The sequence below is a fragment of the Emys orbicularis genome, chromosome 6 (genome assembly GCF_028017835.1).
Source record: "Emys orbicularis isolate rEmyOrb1 chromosome 6, rEmyOrb1.hap1, whole genome shotgun sequence".
NCBI lineage: Eukaryota > Metazoa > Chordata > Testudines > Emydidae > Emys > Emys orbicularis.
In genome coordinates this window covers 39,297,676-39,319,793 of record NC_088688.1, presented here as the reverse complement: position 1 = coordinate 39,319,793, position 22,118 = coordinate 39,297,676, and the positions used below count along the sequence as shown (strand labels likewise).

At 42.6% G+C, this 22,118-nt stretch overlaps 1 protein-coding gene across 1 annotated transcript in view; it reads right to left on the bottom strand.

The window, feature by feature from the left end:
* Positions 1-22,118, bottom strand: part of IPO11 (importin 11) — a 250,011-nt gene that overhangs the window by 222,039 nt on the left and 5,854 nt on the right. The window contains exons 3-4 of the mRNA XM_065406414.1: positions 16,392-16,535; positions 7,956-8,056 (exon numbers count right to left, since the gene is read on the bottom strand). Coding sequence (XP_065262486.1) covers positions 7,956-8,056; positions 16,392-16,529 — 239 coding nt within the window. The 5' untranslated portion in view covers positions 16,530-16,535. The remainder of the gene's footprint in view (positions 1-7,955; positions 8,057-16,391; positions 16,536-22,118) is intronic.

The following is a 22,118-nucleotide window of genomic DNA, read 5'->3' as shown; positions in this document are numbered from 1 at the left end:
GTTGCAAGCTTCCACAGGGCTATCGCCACTCGCTTCTCAACTGTGAGGGCTACTCTCATCCTGGTATTCTGGCGCTTCAGGGCAGGGGAAAGCAAGTCACAAAGTTCCATGAAAGTGCCCTTACGCATGCGAAAGTTTCGCAGCCACTGGGAATCGTCCCACACCTGCATCACGATGCGGTCCCACCAGTCTGTGCTTGTTTCCCGGGCCCAGAATCGGCGTTCCACGGCATGAACCTGCCCCAGTAACACCATGATTTCCACATTGCTGGGGCCTGTGCCTTGTGAGAGGTCTATGTCCATGTCAATTTCCTCATCACTCTCGTCGCCGCGCTGCAATCGCCTCCTCGGCTGGTCCTGGTTTTGCTTTGGCATGTCCTGGCTCTGCATATACTCCAGGACAATGCGCGTGGTGTTCATAGTGCTCATAATTGCCGCGGTGATCTGAGCGGGCTCCATGATCCCAGTGCTAGCTATGGCGCCTGGTCTGAAAAAAGGCGCGAAACTAGTATCTGACGGACCAGGGGAAGGAAGGAGGGAGGGAGGGGCGAGTGACGACATGGCGTACAGGTACAGGGAATTAAAATCAACAAAGGTGGCTGTGCATCAGGGAGAAACACAAACAACTGTCACACAGAATGGCCCCCCCAAAGATTGAACTCAAAACCCTGGGTTTAGCAGGCCGTTGATTTCATGGAGGGAGGGGGAAGCTAATGAATACAGAACAAATCTATTTTTTACATCTTAAGCTGGCAGCCGACGGTGCAGCATGACTGATAACCACTGCAGTACGATGACGACGGATACCAGTCGTAATATACTATCTTCTACCAAAAGGCAAGGGGCTGCTTCTGTGTAGCAATGCAGCCCCACGTCTGCCAGCACCCAGATCGCCCTTGGCCTCTTCTGGGTGCTTAGCAGAAAATACTGGGCGCTTGGCAGAAAATAGCATACTACGACTAGTAGCCATCATCATCAAGACAGTTCAATAGGACTGAGCATGTCTGCCCAGGTGCCTCTGATCGAACCGCAATATGACGACGATGGATACCAGTCATAATATACCATCTACTGCCAAAAGGCAAAAGGCAAGGGGCTGGTGCAATGCAGCCCTACGGCTGCCAGCCCCACAGCTATCAGTCATGCTGCACCGTCTACCGCCAAAAGGCAGTTAGCTGCTGCTGCTGTGTAGCAATGCAGTCCCACGTCTGCCGGCACCCAGATGACATATGGTGACGGTGAGCTGAGCTGAGCGGGATCCATGATTGCCGTGGTATGCTGTCTGCACAGGTAACCCAGGTAAAAAGGCGCGAATCTATTGTCTGCCGTTGCTCTGATGGAGGGGGAGGGGCCTGACGACAGGTACCCAGAACCCCCCGCGACACTGTTTTGCATCTTTCAGGCATTGGGATCTCAACCCAGAATTCCAATGGGCGGCGGAGACTGCGCGAACTGTGGGATAGCTACCCATAGTGCAATGCTCCGGAAGTCGACGCTAGCCTCGGTACTGTGGACGTGGTCCGCCGACTAGAGCACTTAGAGCATTTTATGTGGGGACACACACAATCGGCTGTATACAACCGATTTCTATAAAACCGGCTTCTATAAATTCGACCTAATTTCGTAGTGTAGACATACCCAGAGAGACCTTAATTTCTCCCTGCCTCCCTCCGTGCTGCACTACCTACATACAGCTGCATGTATGTTCCCCCTCTCTCTCGCTCTCTATATTGAACAGATTCAGAGCCAACAGTAGCTTTAGAAAATAAAATTTTAGGAATAAGTCATTTTTGCCATTGATTTTCACAACTGAAAATTTATCTGTCAGCAGAGGCAGGAGCATAAAACTTCCTTCACAGAAACTCAAGAACTGTCCTCAATCAAAATGGCCTGTAATCTCCCATTGTTCTCAACGAGAATGAACCAAGTTGCCTTCTGGGAAGCTCCCCAGACCGGTGGCCAGGACCCGGGCAGTGTGCTTGCCACTGAAAATCAGCTCGCATGCCGCCTTCGGCACACGTGCCATAGGTTGCCTACCCCTGCTATAGTGGAAAACTGAGGGTCCTTTTGAAGAGGCAGCATTTGAGTGAAAATTATTGATATATGTAGCAATAACTTACTAGAAAAATAGATTAGGGACGATAAATTCCAGGCTCTATGGTCAACTTTTATGCAAATACAGTTTTAAGCCTTCCTTTCACATTTATTTTACGTAACTTCTTATACAATTTGAGACTATATACACCTCTACCCCGATATAATGCGACCCGATATAACACGAATTCGGATATAACGCGGTAAAGCAGTGCTCCGGGGGGGTGGGGCTGCGCGCTCCGGCGGATCAACGCAAGTTCAATATAACGCGGTTTCACCTATAACGCGGTAAGATTTTTTGGCTCCCGAAGAGAGTGTTATATCGGGGGAGAGGTGTATTACTATATAATTTAACCATTTCTCACTTCTGTAACATACCATATTGCACACAACTGTAGTTATATCTTTTTTAGAGAAGTCTGAATGAAAAAATAGTTAGACAATGGCATATTGTGCATTCAAAATAAGGAATTTTAAAACATTTTATCAGGATTTACAGATTATACAGGGCCTGGAAAAAAAATTCACACATTAACTGTTGGCACATGGAAAGATCTCTGGCAAAGGACCTAAATGATCATTTTCAGCAGAATGTAAGCTTTCACCTAAATTGTTTCTATCAAGCCTTTATGGCTGCAGAGAGACACTTGCAAATGTTAAATGAACCAGTGTTATCTTCCTGAGTTTGCTGACAGTTCCAGAATCTACATTCCTTTTCACAGTTTTCTCAAGCAACAGAGAGAAACGTACCAGACACTAGCCAGACTGACTCCCTTCTAGGATTCAGTTCTCCCAACAAACACTACTAAGTTCCCTATTGCTTAAAACTTGTTATCTTAAAAATACACCTTTTAGCCTAGTCTAGACAAGCCTTAGAGGTCCAAGTTAATACAATACAAAACAAAATGAGATGTGTTCTTACATCAAACATTTATAGCAATTTTCCTAGTTTTCAGCAACATTCCTCTCCAGCTACATCACACGTACTCTCCTCTCCCCTACTCCCCAGATTAATTTAGACAAATTTATAGTACATGGGTAAATTTTCAAAAGTGCTTTTAAGTCCCATTTTCAAAATGAATTTAAGCATTTAGGAGCCTAAGTCCGATAGACTTTCAATGAGACTTAGATGCCTAAGTATCTTTTTGGAAATGGGATATGGATATTTTTCAAAATTTTACCCTACTGTTTTTGAATAGCTCTATAAAAGTGGAAAATATGTTCGGGAAACAGTAATTCCAATTATTGATCTGAAGTATCCAGATGCCATTTAAAAAAACAGACACTACCATAATTTTATTTGGTTAGACCAATGGTTCTCAAACTGTGGGTCAGGACCCCAAAGTGGGTCGCAACCTCATTTTAATGAGGTTGAAAGGGCCAGCATTCGACTTGCTGGGACCTGGAGCTGAAGCTGAAGCCTGAGCTCCACCCTGTCCCGGGACGGCAGGGCTCAGTATCCGGGCTTCATTCCTCCCTTCCTCCTCACCCACCCCCACTGGGTCACGTAAGTAATTTTGTTGTCAGAAGGGGGTTCCAGTGCAATGAAGTTTGAGAACTGCTAAGTTAGACATATCAAGTATGTCTTAAAAAATAGCCAATCACAAAAGCCTACACTTCTGAGTGACATTTTCTGATATTTGTAAGCTACTGTGCTTACAATTAAGACATTTAATCTTCATTTTAAAAGTAAACAGTGACATCTGCTGGATGGTAATTGCCCAACAGGATACTCTTGGGAAAAACAGAAAGCATAAAAAAGAAATTTAACTGATAATACTTTTTCATTTATATTGTGTGTTATTTAACGGGAACTCATCTCATGTGCCATATTTTCTTTACACTCAATCCCACAATAGTCATATCTGTTAAAGATATACACCCAACTCATCCTTCATATAAATAAACACAATATGAAAGAGTCAGGATTAGGGTTCTACTACAGGATCAAGTAGGAGAAGATGGACTATTCAGGAGAAAAATCTTCACACACAAACATCTTATGATAAGGAAATATGGCAAAGTGCTAAAAAGCACTTGAAAAATTGATTTGTGCACAAGTTACGTATCTGAGGTTTATCCTGAATGTATTGATCTTTCTAAGAACTGTCAAGTGCACAACAGAAGAAAAAAAGCAAAAATATGCTCATTAATAGTTACATGTAATAAAATGTCTCAAGACACTTTAAAAACAAGAAACTCATGTTTACAGAACACTTTTTTCTCAATTGATAAGCAGCTCACGTGATGCAACAGTGACATCTGCTGGATGGAATTGCCCATCCATATTATGTTGAGCCCACTGCAAAAGACTTGCTGGAGAGTCAAAAACCAAGAGAGAGATTGTGATCTTCCCTTAATATTTTAAGTTGTTATATTACAACTAAGTTATGGACAAAAATAAGTATTTAACAGAGAAAGTGACTATAGTACCATTTGCTAAATTAACTTCACTTCAGTGCTAAAATTCATGGACTGAAAAGCTAGGGTAGGCAACACTACTAAATTGCTTCAGTTGGAAGCCAGAAAGACAGGAGTTGGCATCAGAGGTACTGAAATCATTAAGGTTTGGACAATTAAACACTTCTTTTCTTTTGGCAGGAGAGGAGGAAGAGGGGTACTTGTCTTGATGTTTTATGAAGTGTGGAAAGAGGAAAAACTGAGGCATTCACTTATTCAAATAAGTATTTTCTTTTGTCGTCCACAGAAATCCAGGATGAAAGACTACTTATCCTGAGCACTCACAAATCCAAACACAAATTTGGTGTAAGAGAGCATTATTCAAGTTGCTACCACAATAACCTAATTGAGGGGCACCAAATATACAAGAACGGAGTGAAAAGCAATCCACAACAGCAAGGAAAACAATGCAGCAAAGGACCACAAGCTCAGAAAAGAGGACAGCTTCCCAGAGAAAAAATTAGGAGCAGGAAAAGCATCAGCTTAATGAAGTGTTGAATGTGTAACAGATAGAATCCTAGAGACAACTGGCCAGATTATAGCCCCTGCCCCACTCCAGCGACAAACAGGGAGCTGTGAAGAGGCCATAGCAGGCTGGGCAATAACCTCTGCTCTATTTCAGCCCCTGGCATGGGGGGTGTATTTGTAGCAGGAGGGAGAAGTGGCCATAGCATTCAGCACTACAGACATTGATACTCCAAGGGGAATTCTGCACGACTGCATGCCTGCAGAAAACGCTCCCCCAACCCCCACAGAATTCCTGTGCTTCCCTGCAGAAAACATGGGTGCAGTTTTGGGGGGGGATTGCCCCCCCAAAACAGAGGCAAGTCATGGGTGGGCACCTCGGCAGCAGCTGGGGCTCCCCCATTAAGCAGGCCCATCGAACCCTCACCCTGACAAGCCCTATCCCTCCACACCTGGACCCCCCCCCCGACGAGTCCCACACACCAAGACCCCCACCCCACTGAGCCCCAACCAGCTGCACCTGGACCCCCACCCCATCAAGCCCCATTCCTCCAGCACCCGGACCCCACCCACACACTGAGCCCCACACACCCCCATCTCCCCACAGCCAGACCTCCCCTGCTGAGCCCCAACCACCTTCACCTGGATCCCCTGCAGAGTCCCATTGCCCCCAATGAGCCCCTCTGCATCTAGATCTCCCACTGAGCTGTCCACAGCCAGCCTGCCCCACACAGAACCCTCTCTCCCCATACCTGGATCCCCCCACACTAAGCCCCTCCACACTTGAATCCTGCTGGGCTGAGTCTGCCTACCTACACCTGGTGCACCTGGCAAAGAGGGGCAGGGCCCCAGGTTGTTTCTGGGGCAGGCCCGGCCCTTGCACTGTGTCAGGGTCGGATGCAGCCTCTCTGCCGAGTCCCTATACTGGGGGAGGTGGGGGCTTCAGGGTGATCTCCAACCTCAATGCATTCAGTGGCCTGTGCTCCCCACTGCCATGCTGGAGCCACATTTATTTATTGACAAATAAAATTTGCATAATTTTAAAATACTGTGCACATAATTTTTATTTTTTGGCGCAGAATTCCCTCAGGAGTAATTCTAGGCTGCTGAACAGCCCACAGGCAGCCATGAGGAGGCAGCTGTAAGCCTCCATGTCAAGTAGAAGCCAGGTGTTACCTTCTGTGTTCTTGAGAGGCCCAGATGCTATGCTGTGTCTATGTTAGGAAGAGAAGTGATGACACTGCTAGAGACACAACATTGTCAAAGTAAGAAGATGCCAGACAAAAGGAAAAGGAGAAATCACAATCTCTCCTAGAATAGGGGATATGAAGTGCTGCAAATAAGACATGTAAGTACATGCTTATCAAGCTTAAGCAGCTGGACTACTATGTTTGCAACATATCCAGGTGCTGTACAAACAATTAAATCTGCTTTAGAAGAAGTCCATTACCCAGTCTAGTAGCTAGAACTAGTATTGCTTAGATCAGCAACTAGAGGAAAAGAAGTTATAGTCAGCCCTGGTACAAACATACATTAGTTCTTGTTATGCCCGAGTCCTTTTCCCCAGACCTGGGGAAGAGTGGAGGGGCCTAACGGAGTTCAGTAAGTCACCTTCTCATTTTCCATAAAACTCTTCAACTATAAAATAGGGGCTATTGTCTTCCCTGTGGCCCCAGAAGATCTCCCATTCTCTTCACCTCTAACACTACAAGATGGTTATGGTCACTTCCTCCAAAAGACCATTATTAAAAATAATTGTGTGTACAAATATATAGAATATTGTTATTCTTAATCTACTCACAAAGCAAACATGCCTTAGTGAGTCTTACTACCTGTTACATTTTTCTTTGAGAGATTGCTGCAGAGATCTCTGGAGCTTTTTAGTCTGAGAACCCTTTAAGAAGGATACCTTTAGAAAACTGGTATTGTAGTTGTTGCTCTGCGGCAATATGTATTTTAATTGCATACCACTCAACTGCCTAACTCTGCAAAGAAATTATGGTTATGTAACTTCATATTCTTTTCCTGTTTCAGTAGTTTGTTATTGGTAAGAAAAGAACTGAAGATTATTTCCAGTGTTCCAGTTACCTCAGCAAGAAGGGGGGGGCTAGCTCTGGTAGAATCAATAGAATAGAAATTTAGATTTATGGGAGTTCCCATGAAGCCCAAGCACAGACCCAAGATTATTAATTTATTTAAATACTTTTTGGAGAGCAATAATTGACGGTTCTTATTGATTCTCCACAAATATGTAAATTAGATTGCATCCTAGATGACAGATGTGTTAATTAACATATCTTGATATTCTTTTTGCTATATAAAAGGATTTTTTTAAAGCTACTCTTGCAGACCTCTTAATGCACCTCATGGCAAGAACAATACACTTCATAAATTTAGCATAGAGCTCACAGACTTTAGAATGGTTCAAAGTCTACATCTAGGGTGACCAGATGAGAGGAAGAAAATATCGGGACACATGGGGGGGTCGCCGGTGGAGGGGGAAAAAAAAAAAGCGGAGTATTGTAAATCTGACACATACACCTTCAGTACAAGTTCTAGACTCATTCAGCATAAGAGTACCCATAAAATATCCAAAAGAGCCTTTAACGTTTTCAAATGTCTGCCATTACTAAGACTTTCAGATAACTACTGTTCAGTGCCTATCCCAAAATATAGTAAACATGACTAGATTGTGTAACACAGTCCTTAAAAGCAACGCAACACAGACCAAATTGTAAGTGCCAAAGTATGAATAAACTAGTTCATTAATGAGTTATTGGCTTTTTCACATCCCTTCTAGTGCTGAAAATTAATATAAATCTATAACTTCAAGGCACACATTTCTTCCCTCCTATCAGTTATAATTTTTTGTTTAACAGTGGTGAAACTGCAACAAAATCTACTCTAACATGTAAACAAAGGAAACATACAACTTACTGTGGTGCTACACGCCTCCAATAGCGGTCAATTCCATTTTTAAAGTACAGCACAGCTAACCACCTTACATTTACATCCAGAGTATGATTTGTAAAGATATTCTGTAAAGAAAAAAAAGTTAAAATATTATTTAGTTCTTAGTCTAGTCCACAAGTCTCTCAAAGTTAAGACTTCACCTTTCTTCCAATCATCATAATGAGTGATAAATTTTCCCTCATTTCATCTTTAATGTACATACACAGCATGTGAGACCTGTGTTTGTAAGATCTCATCCAGAAGAACCTTCAATACAGTAAATTGATTGAACTCCATTTAGTTACATCATGGGAAAATAATAGGCTATGGCTAGCTGGATTTGAATTGTTGTTATTCCTTGGAATCTAGATAGGTCAAACCTGAAGATTAGACCTCTAAGTGATGCCTCTGAGAATGCAACAACCTTCCCAGATCATCTTATCTTGCCATCCAACACTCAGAGCATGGTGAGGGAGGTGGTATAAGAACCTAGATAGATCAACTGATTTAAACAACAAAAATTGGGCATTTTTGATTCATCACCCTCTAAGTATTTTTGCTTTGACTGGAGAAATTAAACAAATGGATCCAGAAAAGTAATATGTATTGTTGGTGAGAAGAACATGGAAGGCATTTGTATAAATCTGTGAGAGTGTGTGTTTTTATATATATATATATAACTATCCGCAGGTTTAGTGGTTATTGTATTGCTGGCAAACAACTGACCATGGGTTAAATCCTGCAGGAACACAAAACAATAGTTGTAGACAGAATTCAATTGCCTGCTGTTTGGTTGCACAATACCTAGTCTCCTTGTCCAACCAATCCCAGCCCTTCCCCACCCAAGTGCCTCATCTGATCCCAGTCTCTCCCCAACAGCACTTACTGGCTCCCAGTCTCTGCATCCCAGTTTCCCTCCTCAGCTTCCAGACCCAGTCTCTCCCAACTCCCAGTCTCCCCCTCACTACTCCTCAGCCAGTCTACAGTCCCAATCTCCCTGCCCGATTCCTCCTTTCAATCTACTCCTCCACACCCACCCTTCTGCAAGTCCAGCTCTTGTCCTCTCTGAAAATCAGCTTCCTCCCACATATGCTGCCTGGGCCAAGCAAGCAGGTGGTCACTGACAACATAGAAGAGACCACAGCAGACCAGAACTGCAATTGCAAGAAAAGTTCTGCTCAGCCTGGAACATGCCCAGCCTGGTCATAATCTTTCGGAATTTAGCAGCTAAAATCAAAGAAGTCTCCAATGAGTATGTGCTAAGTGTGATATTTAAAAGGTTTAAAACATGAACAAATTTGAGTAGATTTTCATAGGGAAATCAAAAGCCATATCCCTGACAAAGCCCACCTCCCTTACCAAATTTCAAAACCCTACCCTAAAGCATGGAGGCACTAGGGCTTTTCAAATTAAGTTCTGGTAACTTCTATTATGAGCAGAACAACATATCTTTTCCTTAGCCTCGTTCTCGGAAATGCCTGCAACATTTTAGCTGAAGTTTTCCAGAAAAATTCATCCAGAAACAGAACGCAGCATGGAAAAATTCAGCCCAAATGGTAAAGTCTGGCAAAGTTATAATCAAACGAAAACAGAGTATTATAATGGAAAGTGTTGGTCAACCTTAACAAGTGATACCAGCCCCACCTATAATACATGTTCCTTTTATTTTTAATCTATACATAATTGGAACCTCTAACTTTGACTCAGACACTGGCCTTCCTCCCCTAATAAGGCAGAAAGAACCATTGCCTACTATACAGTAACTGTGGTTCTTCAAGGTGTTGTTAGTGTGGATTTCCACTCTAGGTATATATGAGCCTCATGCACGAGAGACTGGATTCTTTTAAACAGCAGTGTCCACTGAGGCCTTCTGTCCACAGTGTGCCCTGTGCCTCCTCATGCTCCCTGTGAGGACATAAAGGACAGAGTGTCTGTGATCCTTCCCTCAGTTCTCCCATAATTCGGAGTCTATAGTAGCCAAGACTCTGAAAGCAGGATAGAAGGTGGACACACTGGACAATATTTTCCATGCCATATTAAAAGAGGGCAATAAAGAGCTCATTCAAATTGAAAGGGTTCACAAACCCCTTGTCTTCAGGCCCCCAGCAGGCTCCAGATCAAGAGATGTAACTGTCTGTCTACACTATTATCAAGACAAGGATAAAATACCGAGGGAGACATCTGAACCATTGATGATTGTTAATCAGCTGATACAAATTTTCCCAGATCCCTTACAAAGTGAAGAGTGACCAGGTGACCACAATTCTTAGACAGAACTACATAAGATACAAATGGGGGTTCCCATTTAGACAGTCATTTAAATGGAAGGACAGATCCAAAAGAAGGTAAACAGGTACTTATAGTCATGGGAATAGGTGAATCAGATCAAGAATAATCTGAATGGGATCAAAGGCATTGGTCCTAGAAGTCAAAAAGAAATCACTGGGAATCAATCAGATCAAGAGTCAGGGCAGCTCAAAGATGCATCATCAATACAACAGGATAGATATGAGAGCGGAAGAAATAGTCCAGATGCAGAAAAACAAGATTAGTATATGGTCTAATCATAGAATGTAGGGCTGGGGGGACCCCAAAAAGTCATCAATGCCAGACCCCAGCGCTGAGGCAGGACCAAGTAAAAACCTACACCATCCCTGACAAGTGTTTGTCCAACCTGTTCTTAAAAATCACCAATGATGGGAATTCCACAACTTCCCTTGGAAGCCTATTCCAGAGCTTAAATACACTTTTCCTGGTATCTAACCTAAATCTCCCTTGCTGCAGATTAAACCCATTACTTCTTGTCAGACCTTAGGTGGAGAACTGATCACTGATCACTGAATTGATCACCGTACTCTTTGTAACAGCCCTTAACATATTTGAAGACACATCAGGTCCTCAAGATTAAACATGCTCAGTTTTTTAAATCTTTTCTCACAGGTCAGGTTTTTTAAAACTTTTATCATTTTTGTTGCTCTCCTTTGGACTCTCTCCAATTTTTTGGCATCTTTCCTAAAGTGTGGTACCCAGAATTAGACACAGTACTCCAGCTGAGGCCTCACCAATGCCAAACACAGCAGAACAATTACCTCCTGTATCTTATATATAACACTCTTGTTAATACACTCCAGAATATTATCCTTTTTCACAACTGAATCACATTACTGACTCATATTCAGTTTGTGATCTACTATAACCCCCAGAAAAGCAACGGAGGGTCCTGTGGCACCTTTAAGACTAACAGAAGTATTGGGAGCATAAGCTTTCGTGGGTAAGAACCTCACTTCTTCAGATGCAAGTCTTGCATCTGAAGAAGTGAGGTTCTTACCCACAAAAGCTTATGCTCCCAATACTTCTGTTAGTCTTAAAGGTGCCACAGGACCCTCTGTTGCTTTTTACAGATTCAGACTAACACGGCTACCCCTCTGATACTATAACCCCCAGATCCTTTTCAGCAGTACTACCAACTCACTTCCCCATTTTGTAGTTGTACATTTGATTTCTCCTTCCTAAGTGAAGTACTCTACACTTGCCTTTATTGAATTGCATCTTGTTGTTTTCAGACCAATTTTCCAATACAATAAATAATGAACATTATATCCATGTGGTTATGATAAAGGGATATAGCGAAATGGAAGCTGGCCTATACAGCATCCAGGATATTTTACTCTATATGGACACAGTATACCGAATGGATATAACATTATAGTTAATGTTGTGATTTATATTCTAAACAAGGTTAATAACAAAGTAGCAGAGACCCAGATCTCTCCTACTGAAATAAGTTTGACTTTAGAGTTAAACACAAACGTCCCAAAATTTATATTAATTGAAGAAGGTTTATGGTGGAAAATTTTAAGAATAAGAGAATTAAAAGATGGTGTAGTCATCTCATAATACCCAATGTTATGCATATATGTCCCCTCGCAGGTATTTTTTACACCACAGAAAATAGATTCAGCCGGAGAGGTGCTGCAGTTACACCCTTTTCCCCACCAGGGGCTGCTGTGGCACCAGAACAGAAGGTAGCCGGCTCTCGCACTGGAGCAGCCAGCCGCACAGAGGCAGGGAGCAGAGGCTGTGTTCCTCACAGTGCCCTACCGTGGGGCCAGGTGAGGAAGCACGGGATATGGGGGGGGACGGACAGAGTGGGGCACATGGGGCTGCTGGGGGTAGGGGGGTAACAGACTGGGGTTCAGAAGAGCTAGTGGGGGAGACAGGCTGGGGTGGGGGCACAGGAGCAAGTGGAGTGACAGCATTGAGCCAGAGCTGAATGGTATTGGGGGTGCAGGGACACATGGAGACAGGGGGAGGAAAGAGGCTGAGTGAGGGTCCAGGGCCACATGGGAACGGGGGAAAGGAGGGTAAAGAGACACATGGGGACGGGACTGCAGGGATGGCTTAGTGGGGGTGCAGGGACACATAGGGACAGGGGAGAAGGGGTGCAGGCTAACATGGAGACAGGAGCAGATGTTTTTGACTGAATGGGAGTGACTAGGGGGTCAGACAGGGTCTGTATGGGGGAGGCTCCCCAACTCCCTAACAATCTCCCTCCCGCCCCAGAAAAAAAGAAAAACTGTTCCATACTTCTCCCACCCATATCCAACAACCCTCCAAATTCACTCCTTCCCAGCAATTACTTCCCTCTCACTCAGCTCCTCCATTAGCCCAGACTCCCCCAAGCCTTTGCACTGCTTCTGAACTGTGCGGGAAATAGGTTTCTGTATTGTAGTTCAAATGAATTATTACTCAAAGTTTTGTATTAATATGCTAGTAAGGAATCTATTTGTCAAAAAAGATTTCCTGAATCTTTTTTGTTGTCTGTGTTGTTACAGACATATTTGTTGACAGATATTTTGAAATAAATTACCAAAATAATTGAAACTGGTGTGATTATATGGTGTTAATCAGATATGCAGAATTTTACAGAATTTTAAAATACTGTGTGCAGAATTTTTAATTTTTTTGGCACAGAATTCACTCAGGAGTAGACTGTATACATAAGACATTCGGGAGGAAGAGTCTGAAGCTACACTTCCAGGTCTCAGAATCCATTCTCACCATGAAGAGGGAAGTACGGAGGACAATACTAGGCAGCAGACATGTGGGAAAGTGTAGCAATGGAGGGAAGAGCAACCCAAATACTTAAACACATACAGTGTTTAAGATACTTTTTTGCCACAGCTATAAGTGATTTTCTAAATCGTTCTAACACCACAAAAACTTCCATTAAAATACTCCTGGGGGAATTCTGTGCTACTGCGTGTGTGCATAATTAACAAGACCTGCATATATTTATTTTTTTGCGCAGAAAAAAAAGCGTCTGCCGAAATGTTATTGCAGTTCCACCTTTTTTCCAACAGATGGCGCTGTGGCGCAAGAACAGCAGCAGCTCCCAGCAGGAAATAACTTCTGCAGTTCCGCCTTTTACCCACCAGACAGCGCTGTGGCGACAGAACAAAGCAGCAGCTCCCCACCAGCAAGGAAAGAGAAAGAGCCTGCCTTCTTGGCAGCGGGCCAGGTCAGGAGACAGGGACTATGGGGAGACAGACAATGTGGGGTGCTGGGGGGGGGTCAGACAGGAGCTCATAAGGGCTAGTGAGAGAGGACAGACTGGGGCAGAGGCTGAATGGGAGTGGAGACACAGGGCCACAGGGGATAAGGAGGTGCAGGGACACATAGGGCCAGGAGAGTGGTTGAGTGGAGGCACAGAGACACATGGGGACAGGGAACGGGGGGACAGGGACACATAGGGACAGGGGAGAGTCTGGGTGGGGGCACAGAGACACGTGGGGACAGTGGAAGGAGGTACAGGGACAGGAGAGTGGCTGACTGGGGGCACAGAGACACATGGGAAATAGGGGGAGGGGTACAGGGACACATAGGGACAGGGGAGTGGCTGGGTGGGGGCACAAGACACATGGGGATGGAGAAGGGGCTACAGAGCCACATGGGGATGGGGGGAGTGGGTGTCTGAGTGGGGGTGGAGGGACACATGTGGCCAGGGCATGCAAGGACACATGGGGGTGCAGGAAAAACACAGGGACAGGGCAGATGTGCCTGACTGAATGGGAGAGGCTAGGGGTCAGCCAGGGTCTGAATGGGGGAAGCTCTCTAACAACCCTCCCTGCCCCCCCAACAAACCTGTTCCATACTTTTCCCACCCATATCAACAACCCTCCAAGTTCACACCCAGGCTCCTTCGGAGCAATTTTCTTCCCTCTCCCTCAGCTCCTCCAAGCCTTTGCACGAATTCTGAGGGGTGGGGGAAATATGGTTCTGTATTACAGTTTATATGAATTATTACTCAGAGTTCTGTATTATACCTAGTAAGGAATCTATTTGTCAAAAAACATTTCCTGAATCTTTTTTGTTGTCTGTATTGTTACATACTTGCTGACAGGTATTTTGAAATAAATGACCAAAAATAATTGAAACTGGTGTGATTATATTGTGCTATTTTGACAAATAAAATATGCAGAATTTTGCAGAATTTTTAATTTTTTGGCACAGAATTCCCCCAGAAATAATTAAAAGATTAACTTTAAAGAGAGCGGTTGGAGAATTAAACAATATCAACTTTATGCCAGGAGACAAGAGAGATACATGGACATTTTTAAGAAGTTTCTGATTTTGCAATACACAAAAATATGTCAGATACCTAACCAAAGAAGTGCAATATGCTCTGGCTGCATTACTGTCAAATGAAACACTTATTTTATCATTACTGATCTTTTTTGCCAAAGGAAAAATAATCTGTTGAAAATGTGCTTTACCATTAATGGGTCCAATGTGTTGTGCAGAGAGATAACACCCCCTCCCTTAAGTTTATAAGCTTTATTTAATAGAAAACATTCAATGAAAACAAAATTGTAAAACAGAGATCATCATAGTTTAAAATGACTATTATTGAAACATTTTAATTAAATATTCTTGTCTTATAGGATAAAAACAGGGCTAGCTCAACTTGTTTTTCCATACACAGGGGATGAAAAACTATAGAAATGGACCAATTTCTGTCACAAGGGTGTGAGGCGTGGGGAATTGTTGAATGTAAGTATCACCTTCCTCACCCTCAATTCCAACCAGATTTCCACAAGTTTAGGGCTCTGCAGTTTCAGGGAGTGTGGCTAGATAAGAGAGGCAGAGCCAGAAGACTACTATTCTGCACTTATTATCTTACTTATTCCCCTTCAAATCTACAGAGATTTCCTCATATAATATAGTGCTGACCCTCTCTAAGACCTTCCACAAATTGACCCCATTATAACTGTGTGTGGGGGGGGTGGTAGAGTTTGGGACTGCTGTCATAATGGTTCCTGAAGAACCTTACTGCCATTTTGGGAGAGGGGAAGTGGAGACATTGGGAGTAATGCAGAGGTTTCTGGGCCACCAAGCAAACATTCCAGCCCTCCTCAAATATAACAAGATCTGTGGGAAAGCCCTGCAGATATCATGACAGCAACTGGTTTGAAGGGCCATGCTCACCCAGCACTCCAAAAGAGGCAAACCCCACACACCTCTCATGGGACAATTCCAAGGAAATTGCAAGATGAAATTTACTTTCCCCATCCTCCTCCTTTCCATGCAGATGTTATGATTTGGCCCACAGTCATATTTTACTACAATAGTCTGACATATGATAATTGATTTGCTTCCTGTTTTTAATGAGTATTTTTATGCAGACATTTAATTTAGTCATACTACATCAACTCTTCTAAAAAAGCAAATGTGGAAGTTTAGAGTACTACATCCCCCTCTCTTTGTGATTAAGATATGAATCACTAAAGCAAAAGACAAGTAGCTAGCCACTGAAGACTTAGGCTATGTCTTCACTACCCGCCGATCCGGCGGGTAGCAATCGGTCTATCGGGGATCGACTTACCGCGTCTAGTGAAGACGCAGTAAAATCGATCCCTGATCGCACTGCCGTCGACTCCGGAAATCCACCTCGGCAAGAGGCGGCAGCGGAGTCGGCGGCAGTGGTCGACTTTCCCGCGTCCTCACCGCCAGGTAAGCCGACCTAAAATACGCAACTTCAGCTACGGTATTCACGTAGCTGAAGTTGCGTATCTTAGGTTGGACCCCCGCTGTAGTGTAGACCTAGCCTGAACTACATTAAAAAATTGACTTGTCACAGACGACATGTTACTAACAACAAGCACTCCTGAACCAGTGTTGAAAATGGTTTATTTGCTACAACTTATAGGAGAAAACCATTCTCTGAACTATTACAGAAGCAAGATTGAGACTTATTTCCTCCAAGTATAAATAAGTGCAAGTGATCAAGTAAATGTCCTGCCCACCTCTTCAAAACTTAGTCAGGTGACAAGTAACAGGAAAAGGCTGAATGGTAGAAAATTATTTTAGATAGATAGATAGATAAACATGTAATGAATAGCACTTTTCACTCCAGCTTACCAACAAGACTGAATAAAAGCCCGGCTGTATCTCCCACTGCTTCAACTGCTCCTCAGCTGGTTTCAGCACAGCAGTATCTTGACTGGTGGCTTGGGTCAAGACCTGCAGAACAACAGTGCTGGCACTATTGAGATCCATGAAAATCTGATAAGAGTATTTAAAAAGGAAAAACATTAATGTACAGATTAATGAAAGATGCTGAACACTGCACTCCCAATCCAGCAAATCACCTAAGCACACATTTGATTTTAATCACCTTATAGGATCGAGCCCTTACAAAAAAAAAGTACATACTTTTCTATGGCACGCAACACGATAGTATTTAAGCACTTGAATACATAAATGAATTTATCCTCACGCCACCTATGCAAGGCAGAGTATTGCTCCCTGTTTTACAGATGGAAAGCCAAGTCATAGGGCAATTAAGTGACTTGCTCAAGGAAATCTGGGGCACCATGACAGAACCCAAATTTCTTGAGTCCCAATTTAGTGCCTTATCCACAGAACTATTTTCTCTCTCTAATGCCAATTTTTCCACATTAGTAGCATGCAGCCCATCCTCTCCTAAAATGCTAAGAGAAAACTAGATGTGAGCAATTGTTAAGATACCAGAAAGAATATAAGTTTAGCAGCTTTCAACTTTCAGTGGTGAATTTGCCTATTGACAAAAGAAAAATATAAACATTCAGATTGTGATAAATTATATCCTTAACTTATCCTTTTTTCCCTGGAATGGTACAAGTATTAGGAGGAAAGCAATAAACAGTATTAGCCTGGTAGCACAGAGGATACAACTTTGGACATAAATTAGCCAAAGTTCTTCCAGTATCTTCATTTGTATGACAGCCCTTCTGAGAGCATATAGGCTTCATAAGTTTCAGTAGGAGAACAAGCCCACAATCTATGGTTGCAAATTTTCTCCATATCCAGTGCCTTACAAAAGGTCAAGGTTTCTTGGAGGCGTTTTTTTATTAGTTGCCTTTCTGCAAAGCACAACAGGCTCAGATCAGTACTGTAAGTAGCTTCAACTTTCGCAACAGGCAGAGCACAACCTGGGATGATATGAAAGTGTCAGATGAGTGAAAATTAAATATTAGCTCTTTTGTCTATTCTGAATAAAATGTTGCTTTGTTAAAAGTAACTGATCAATTTCCAATAGTTAATTTACACAATCTCATACATGTAAGCATTTTATACCTGTTTAAATGAAGAGGCTAGATTGTAGAGCTTCAAAATTAGAGACAAAAGACATTCCTAGAAAATTCTATATTTGCACTCATTAGGCATCCATGTTAATGCACATAAACCTAATTCATCTGAACAGGGAATGCTAATTACTTACTTTTCCACAAAACATAAATTTGTTCTTATGTTTCTTTCCCTTTTAAAAGTGAATTTATAATGACCTTGCTGTCCGATTAACAAAAAATGAACATAAAAGAAGCAAATGTTTCATGGGGGAATTCTGCAGCAAAAAAATAAAAATTCTGTGCACGATATAAAATTCTGCATATTTTATTTGTCAAAATAACGCAATATAATCACTCTGGTTTCAATTACTTCAATAATTTATTTAAACTACAATACAATGGATGGAGAATGGGAGTGGGAGCATTGGAGGAAATCCCCGAACATCCTTGCCTAACAGTAATGCAACTAGGTTTGACCCTTTATTTCTAATTATTAGTCATCTAATATATGCAGCCAAATGCTCAGTATTACATCATAGACAACTGAAGAGCAAGTGAGGGCTTGGGAATCAAACTCACAATTTAAATTGGCTACTGACCATCTCCAGAAAGGTCAGTAGCAAACAGTTCCTGGAGCACATTCTGATAGGAATTTTTTTCAGCCCAAAAATTTAGACCAGTTCTAATCAGTAAAGCACCATAAGTATTTATAAGGCCGTACTGTCCTTTACATCTCTCTGGCAATGTAAGAGAGCCTTAAAACTTTTACACCTGTTTTACACTCCTGGGGGAATTCACAAAGAGAATGGGAACAATTCACTAAGCAGGCAGGCTTCTACATTCTGCTCTGTCTGAGGTGACAGTGCCTGTCCCACGCCGACCTCCTCAGAAACATCCCAAAGCCCTGCCCCTCTACACCGAGCGTGCTGCGATAGCGAGCGAGAGGGACGGAGTCTCTCTCTCTGACACAGTGGAAGGAGGAAAAAAACTTTTCTGAATTATAGGAAAATTATAATAAAACCATAAAAATTGGCAGAGGCAAGTGTAGTAGCAAATTATTTTTTAACTTTTTAAAAACTGACTAGATTTCAAGTTTAAGATTTCCTTTTAAAAACTAACCTATCTTTAAGAAGAAATTGACCTTTAAAAGTTGGACAATTTCACTAGTTTAGAACATGAATGAATTAATATAATCTGTTAACTAAAATTCTAATTGTACAAATAAATCAGGTACAGCTACAGTACCGGCAAGGAAATTGCTATAAAGAAATAAATCAAAGGATTACTTCAGCAAAAGCATGTAAATCTAGCATTGCCTGAATCCTAAAGAACCCAGTATAATAACTCACTCATAGCCAGAAATCTCAATTTGTGATAAAATAGTATGTTATATTGCCACCAAGTGGTAACAATTCATTCAATCTCTTTCCAAGCCCGTAAAGTTATCTACTTTGTAGCCTAAATCTAACATTTAAATGGTGTTGCTATTTTATATTTAGGCTTGGCAGAATTAGATTTTCTTTTCAATTTTGACAATTAACTATTTTTATTTTTATGGTTGTAAGAAGTTATGGGGTGGTGTAGGGTTAGGGTAGCACAGACAGTGGGGCTGCAGGAGTTTCTCAGTATTGACAACAGGGCTGCAGGCGGCTTCCCACGTGGTGAAGGGGTCCCAAGCACCCTGCCACAAGGTGTGGGGGAGGTTGCAGTCCTGGCCCAGCAGAACAGAAACCCCCAATTATGGCTGCAAGGAGAAGGACAAGCACCTGAGCATGGGGTAGGCCACCCTGATTGCTGAACAGTTGCTGCTGAACAAGTGGAGTCATGACAGCAGAGCTGCACAGCTGCAGGGCCAGTGATACCTGATACCTACAGGCGCAAGGTGCAAGGAAAGCTGCAGTATTGATGAGGCAGGGCAGAGGCCTTTGGCCAGGACTGCCAGGAGGAGGATGAGCCACCAGACGCAGGGGGAGGCCACCCTGTTGTGGAATAGCTCCTGCCCAGGGTCAGAGCCATTCAGCAGCATGGTGGACTCCCCTCTGGCTAGGGTCTCATCCTCCTCCAGGTCATAGCTGGGAGGGACCACAGCCTTCCCCACTCCTTGTGCATGCAGGAATCAGAGTCATCAGCCCTGTGACAGCACAGGAATCTCTCTGCAGCTCAGCGTCATGGCCCCGCTCACTAACTCCCAGGATAGCAGGGCTGCAGAGGAGTTTCTTTGCTACCACAGGGCCGATGACATCCAATCCCTGCAGGCGCAAGTGCAGGTGAGGGCAGGGAGGCTGCTGTTACCAACAGATTTTTTTCATCCCTTTCACTATCTCAGCTGAAATTGATGTTTACCAACATCTATCAATTTAAACTGAATCCTGCCAAGCCTATTTTTATTTAAAATCAAGTCACACCTATCTGAATTATTTCCCTGTCTCACTTCTGAAACAGGAATGGAGCATGCCAAACATTCTGCAGCAGATCTTTCTGCTCTGGAATTTAATACTGTTGCAACAATTCTTCCCAGCATTTGTACACACATAGATAAAGAGCTTACCAAAAGCCAGAACGTTGTGCAATATGTAGCTTTGTTGTATCATTTTATGCAAAAGAAAATGTCATGGATTAAGAAAACATGTATAATGTCAGCACCCAGAATGTGTTCAAGAAAGAAGCAATGACAACAGCACTTCTTTAAAGAGAAATGGAGGCAGATGGTGTTTGCATCGAAAGAATTCATTTTTCCAAAAGACCAAAAAAAACCATCTGAAAAGGCACGTCATCGAAAACAAAGACTTTTCCAGAATGTCAGATTATACTTTCCCGTAAATACACTTGGTAATAAAAGAGAAATGCAGAATGCACAGAACTGTTGTTTAATAGCGAGTTCATCAGCGAGTTCAATTGTATGAGTTATAATTTCTTAAGAATGCAGGCTATAGTTTTGCTAATTATTTTACCATTATCCCTTTTACAAGCTCTCATTTTTAGAATGATCCAAACGCTATCCAGATATTAGATGGGCACGGTAACACTTCTATTATTAAGGGGAGTTAAGTTTCACACTTAAAGCTAGAATTCAAGCTCTTTGTTTTGTAACGCAACACTGTGTATGTTCCCTGAGCTTAGAGCACAGAATCTGAGAGCACATCATGAATTTTCTAGAGATTTTTTAGCAGTTTGTGAATTAAAATTAATTAAAAATGGGTCCTTGAAGAATTTTCTCTCCATTGTGTGATCTGTCTCTGTAGCCCTCACATTTTCCATATAATTAAAACTTATCAGGCAACTTTGAATGTATATTTGAGGAAGTTAAATTTACTTAATTACATTCTATTAACTGTCTTTTCCTACCTTTCCTAATATAGTCACAATCTTCCCTTACTCAAAATGGCTATTTCCCATAACTTACAATACAACCAGAAATATCCCTGCCCTCAGTAAATTTCTTCACTGTATGAATTAAACCAATTATTAAAAAAAAAAAAAAGAAATATGGAAAAACAGGAATTCTACCATGTGCAGCCTTAAGGACCCCTTCTGGATCTTCCTCTTTGTGGATCGCCATTCAAGTAGGAATCAACAAACTCTTTAGGAGTGGGTTAAGGAACTATTTAATAAACATCAGAAAAGTGCTGGAAATCAGGACTCCTAGGTTCTTCTCCCAGTTCTAGGATGGAGTGTGTCTACTGGTTAAGAGTAGTGATTAGATGTAGTCAAGCACAAATATTTGTCAGATTCTTTCAGCGAGGCAGTGGGGCAAAGTGTATTTCAATCACATTATGGAATGAGATTCTTCCTATTTGTTGTTACAAAGAAAAAATGCTGCAAAAAAGTGAATTGTTTTGAAATAGTCCTTTCTAGGGGGCTAGGGTCGAATGTGACAGGACCAGTCAGGCCAGTGTGTGACTTGAGTTTTCACTGCACAAGGGGCTGGGACCCCCACTTGGGCTGACATTCCTGCGGGGGTTGGGAATCTGTCTGTATCTCCCCCAGCCATCTGCCTGTGTATTTCTGCCTGCTCAGTTGCCCATAGAGACAAGCGGTCAAGTACTTGTAGCTGGCTTGAGTTCTGGGGGCTGTATTTGGAACGGGAGCCCCCTGAAGGTGGCAGTGGCTGGAAAGAAATCTAGTCATTTCTGCCTAATGCAGAATCCTCCTTGCATTTGCTCAGGTCTCTTGGAATCTGACCGTTTAACATCCCCTCCTGACCCCCACCTGCTGGCTAGCACTGTAGTTCTAATGCAGAGTATGTGCGCCAAAGATGCAGTGCAGACATCTCCTAGGGTCTGAGGCAGCTGCTGGAGACAGGTCGCAGTTTTGGATTTTTAATGGCATCCTCTCAAAATGCACAAGTCCTCTGCAAAGCTTGGGCTGGATTCTGCTCTTACTCGGGTCTATGTATCATAGACAGGTCTATGATACATTACATATCGGGGTTCCATTTCCAGCTCTGCTAGAAAGGATCATGTACTACCTCCATTACTCTTACTTGTAAAATGGGATGGCTGATACCTTAATACATAACCTTATTTCTGTGGCTAAC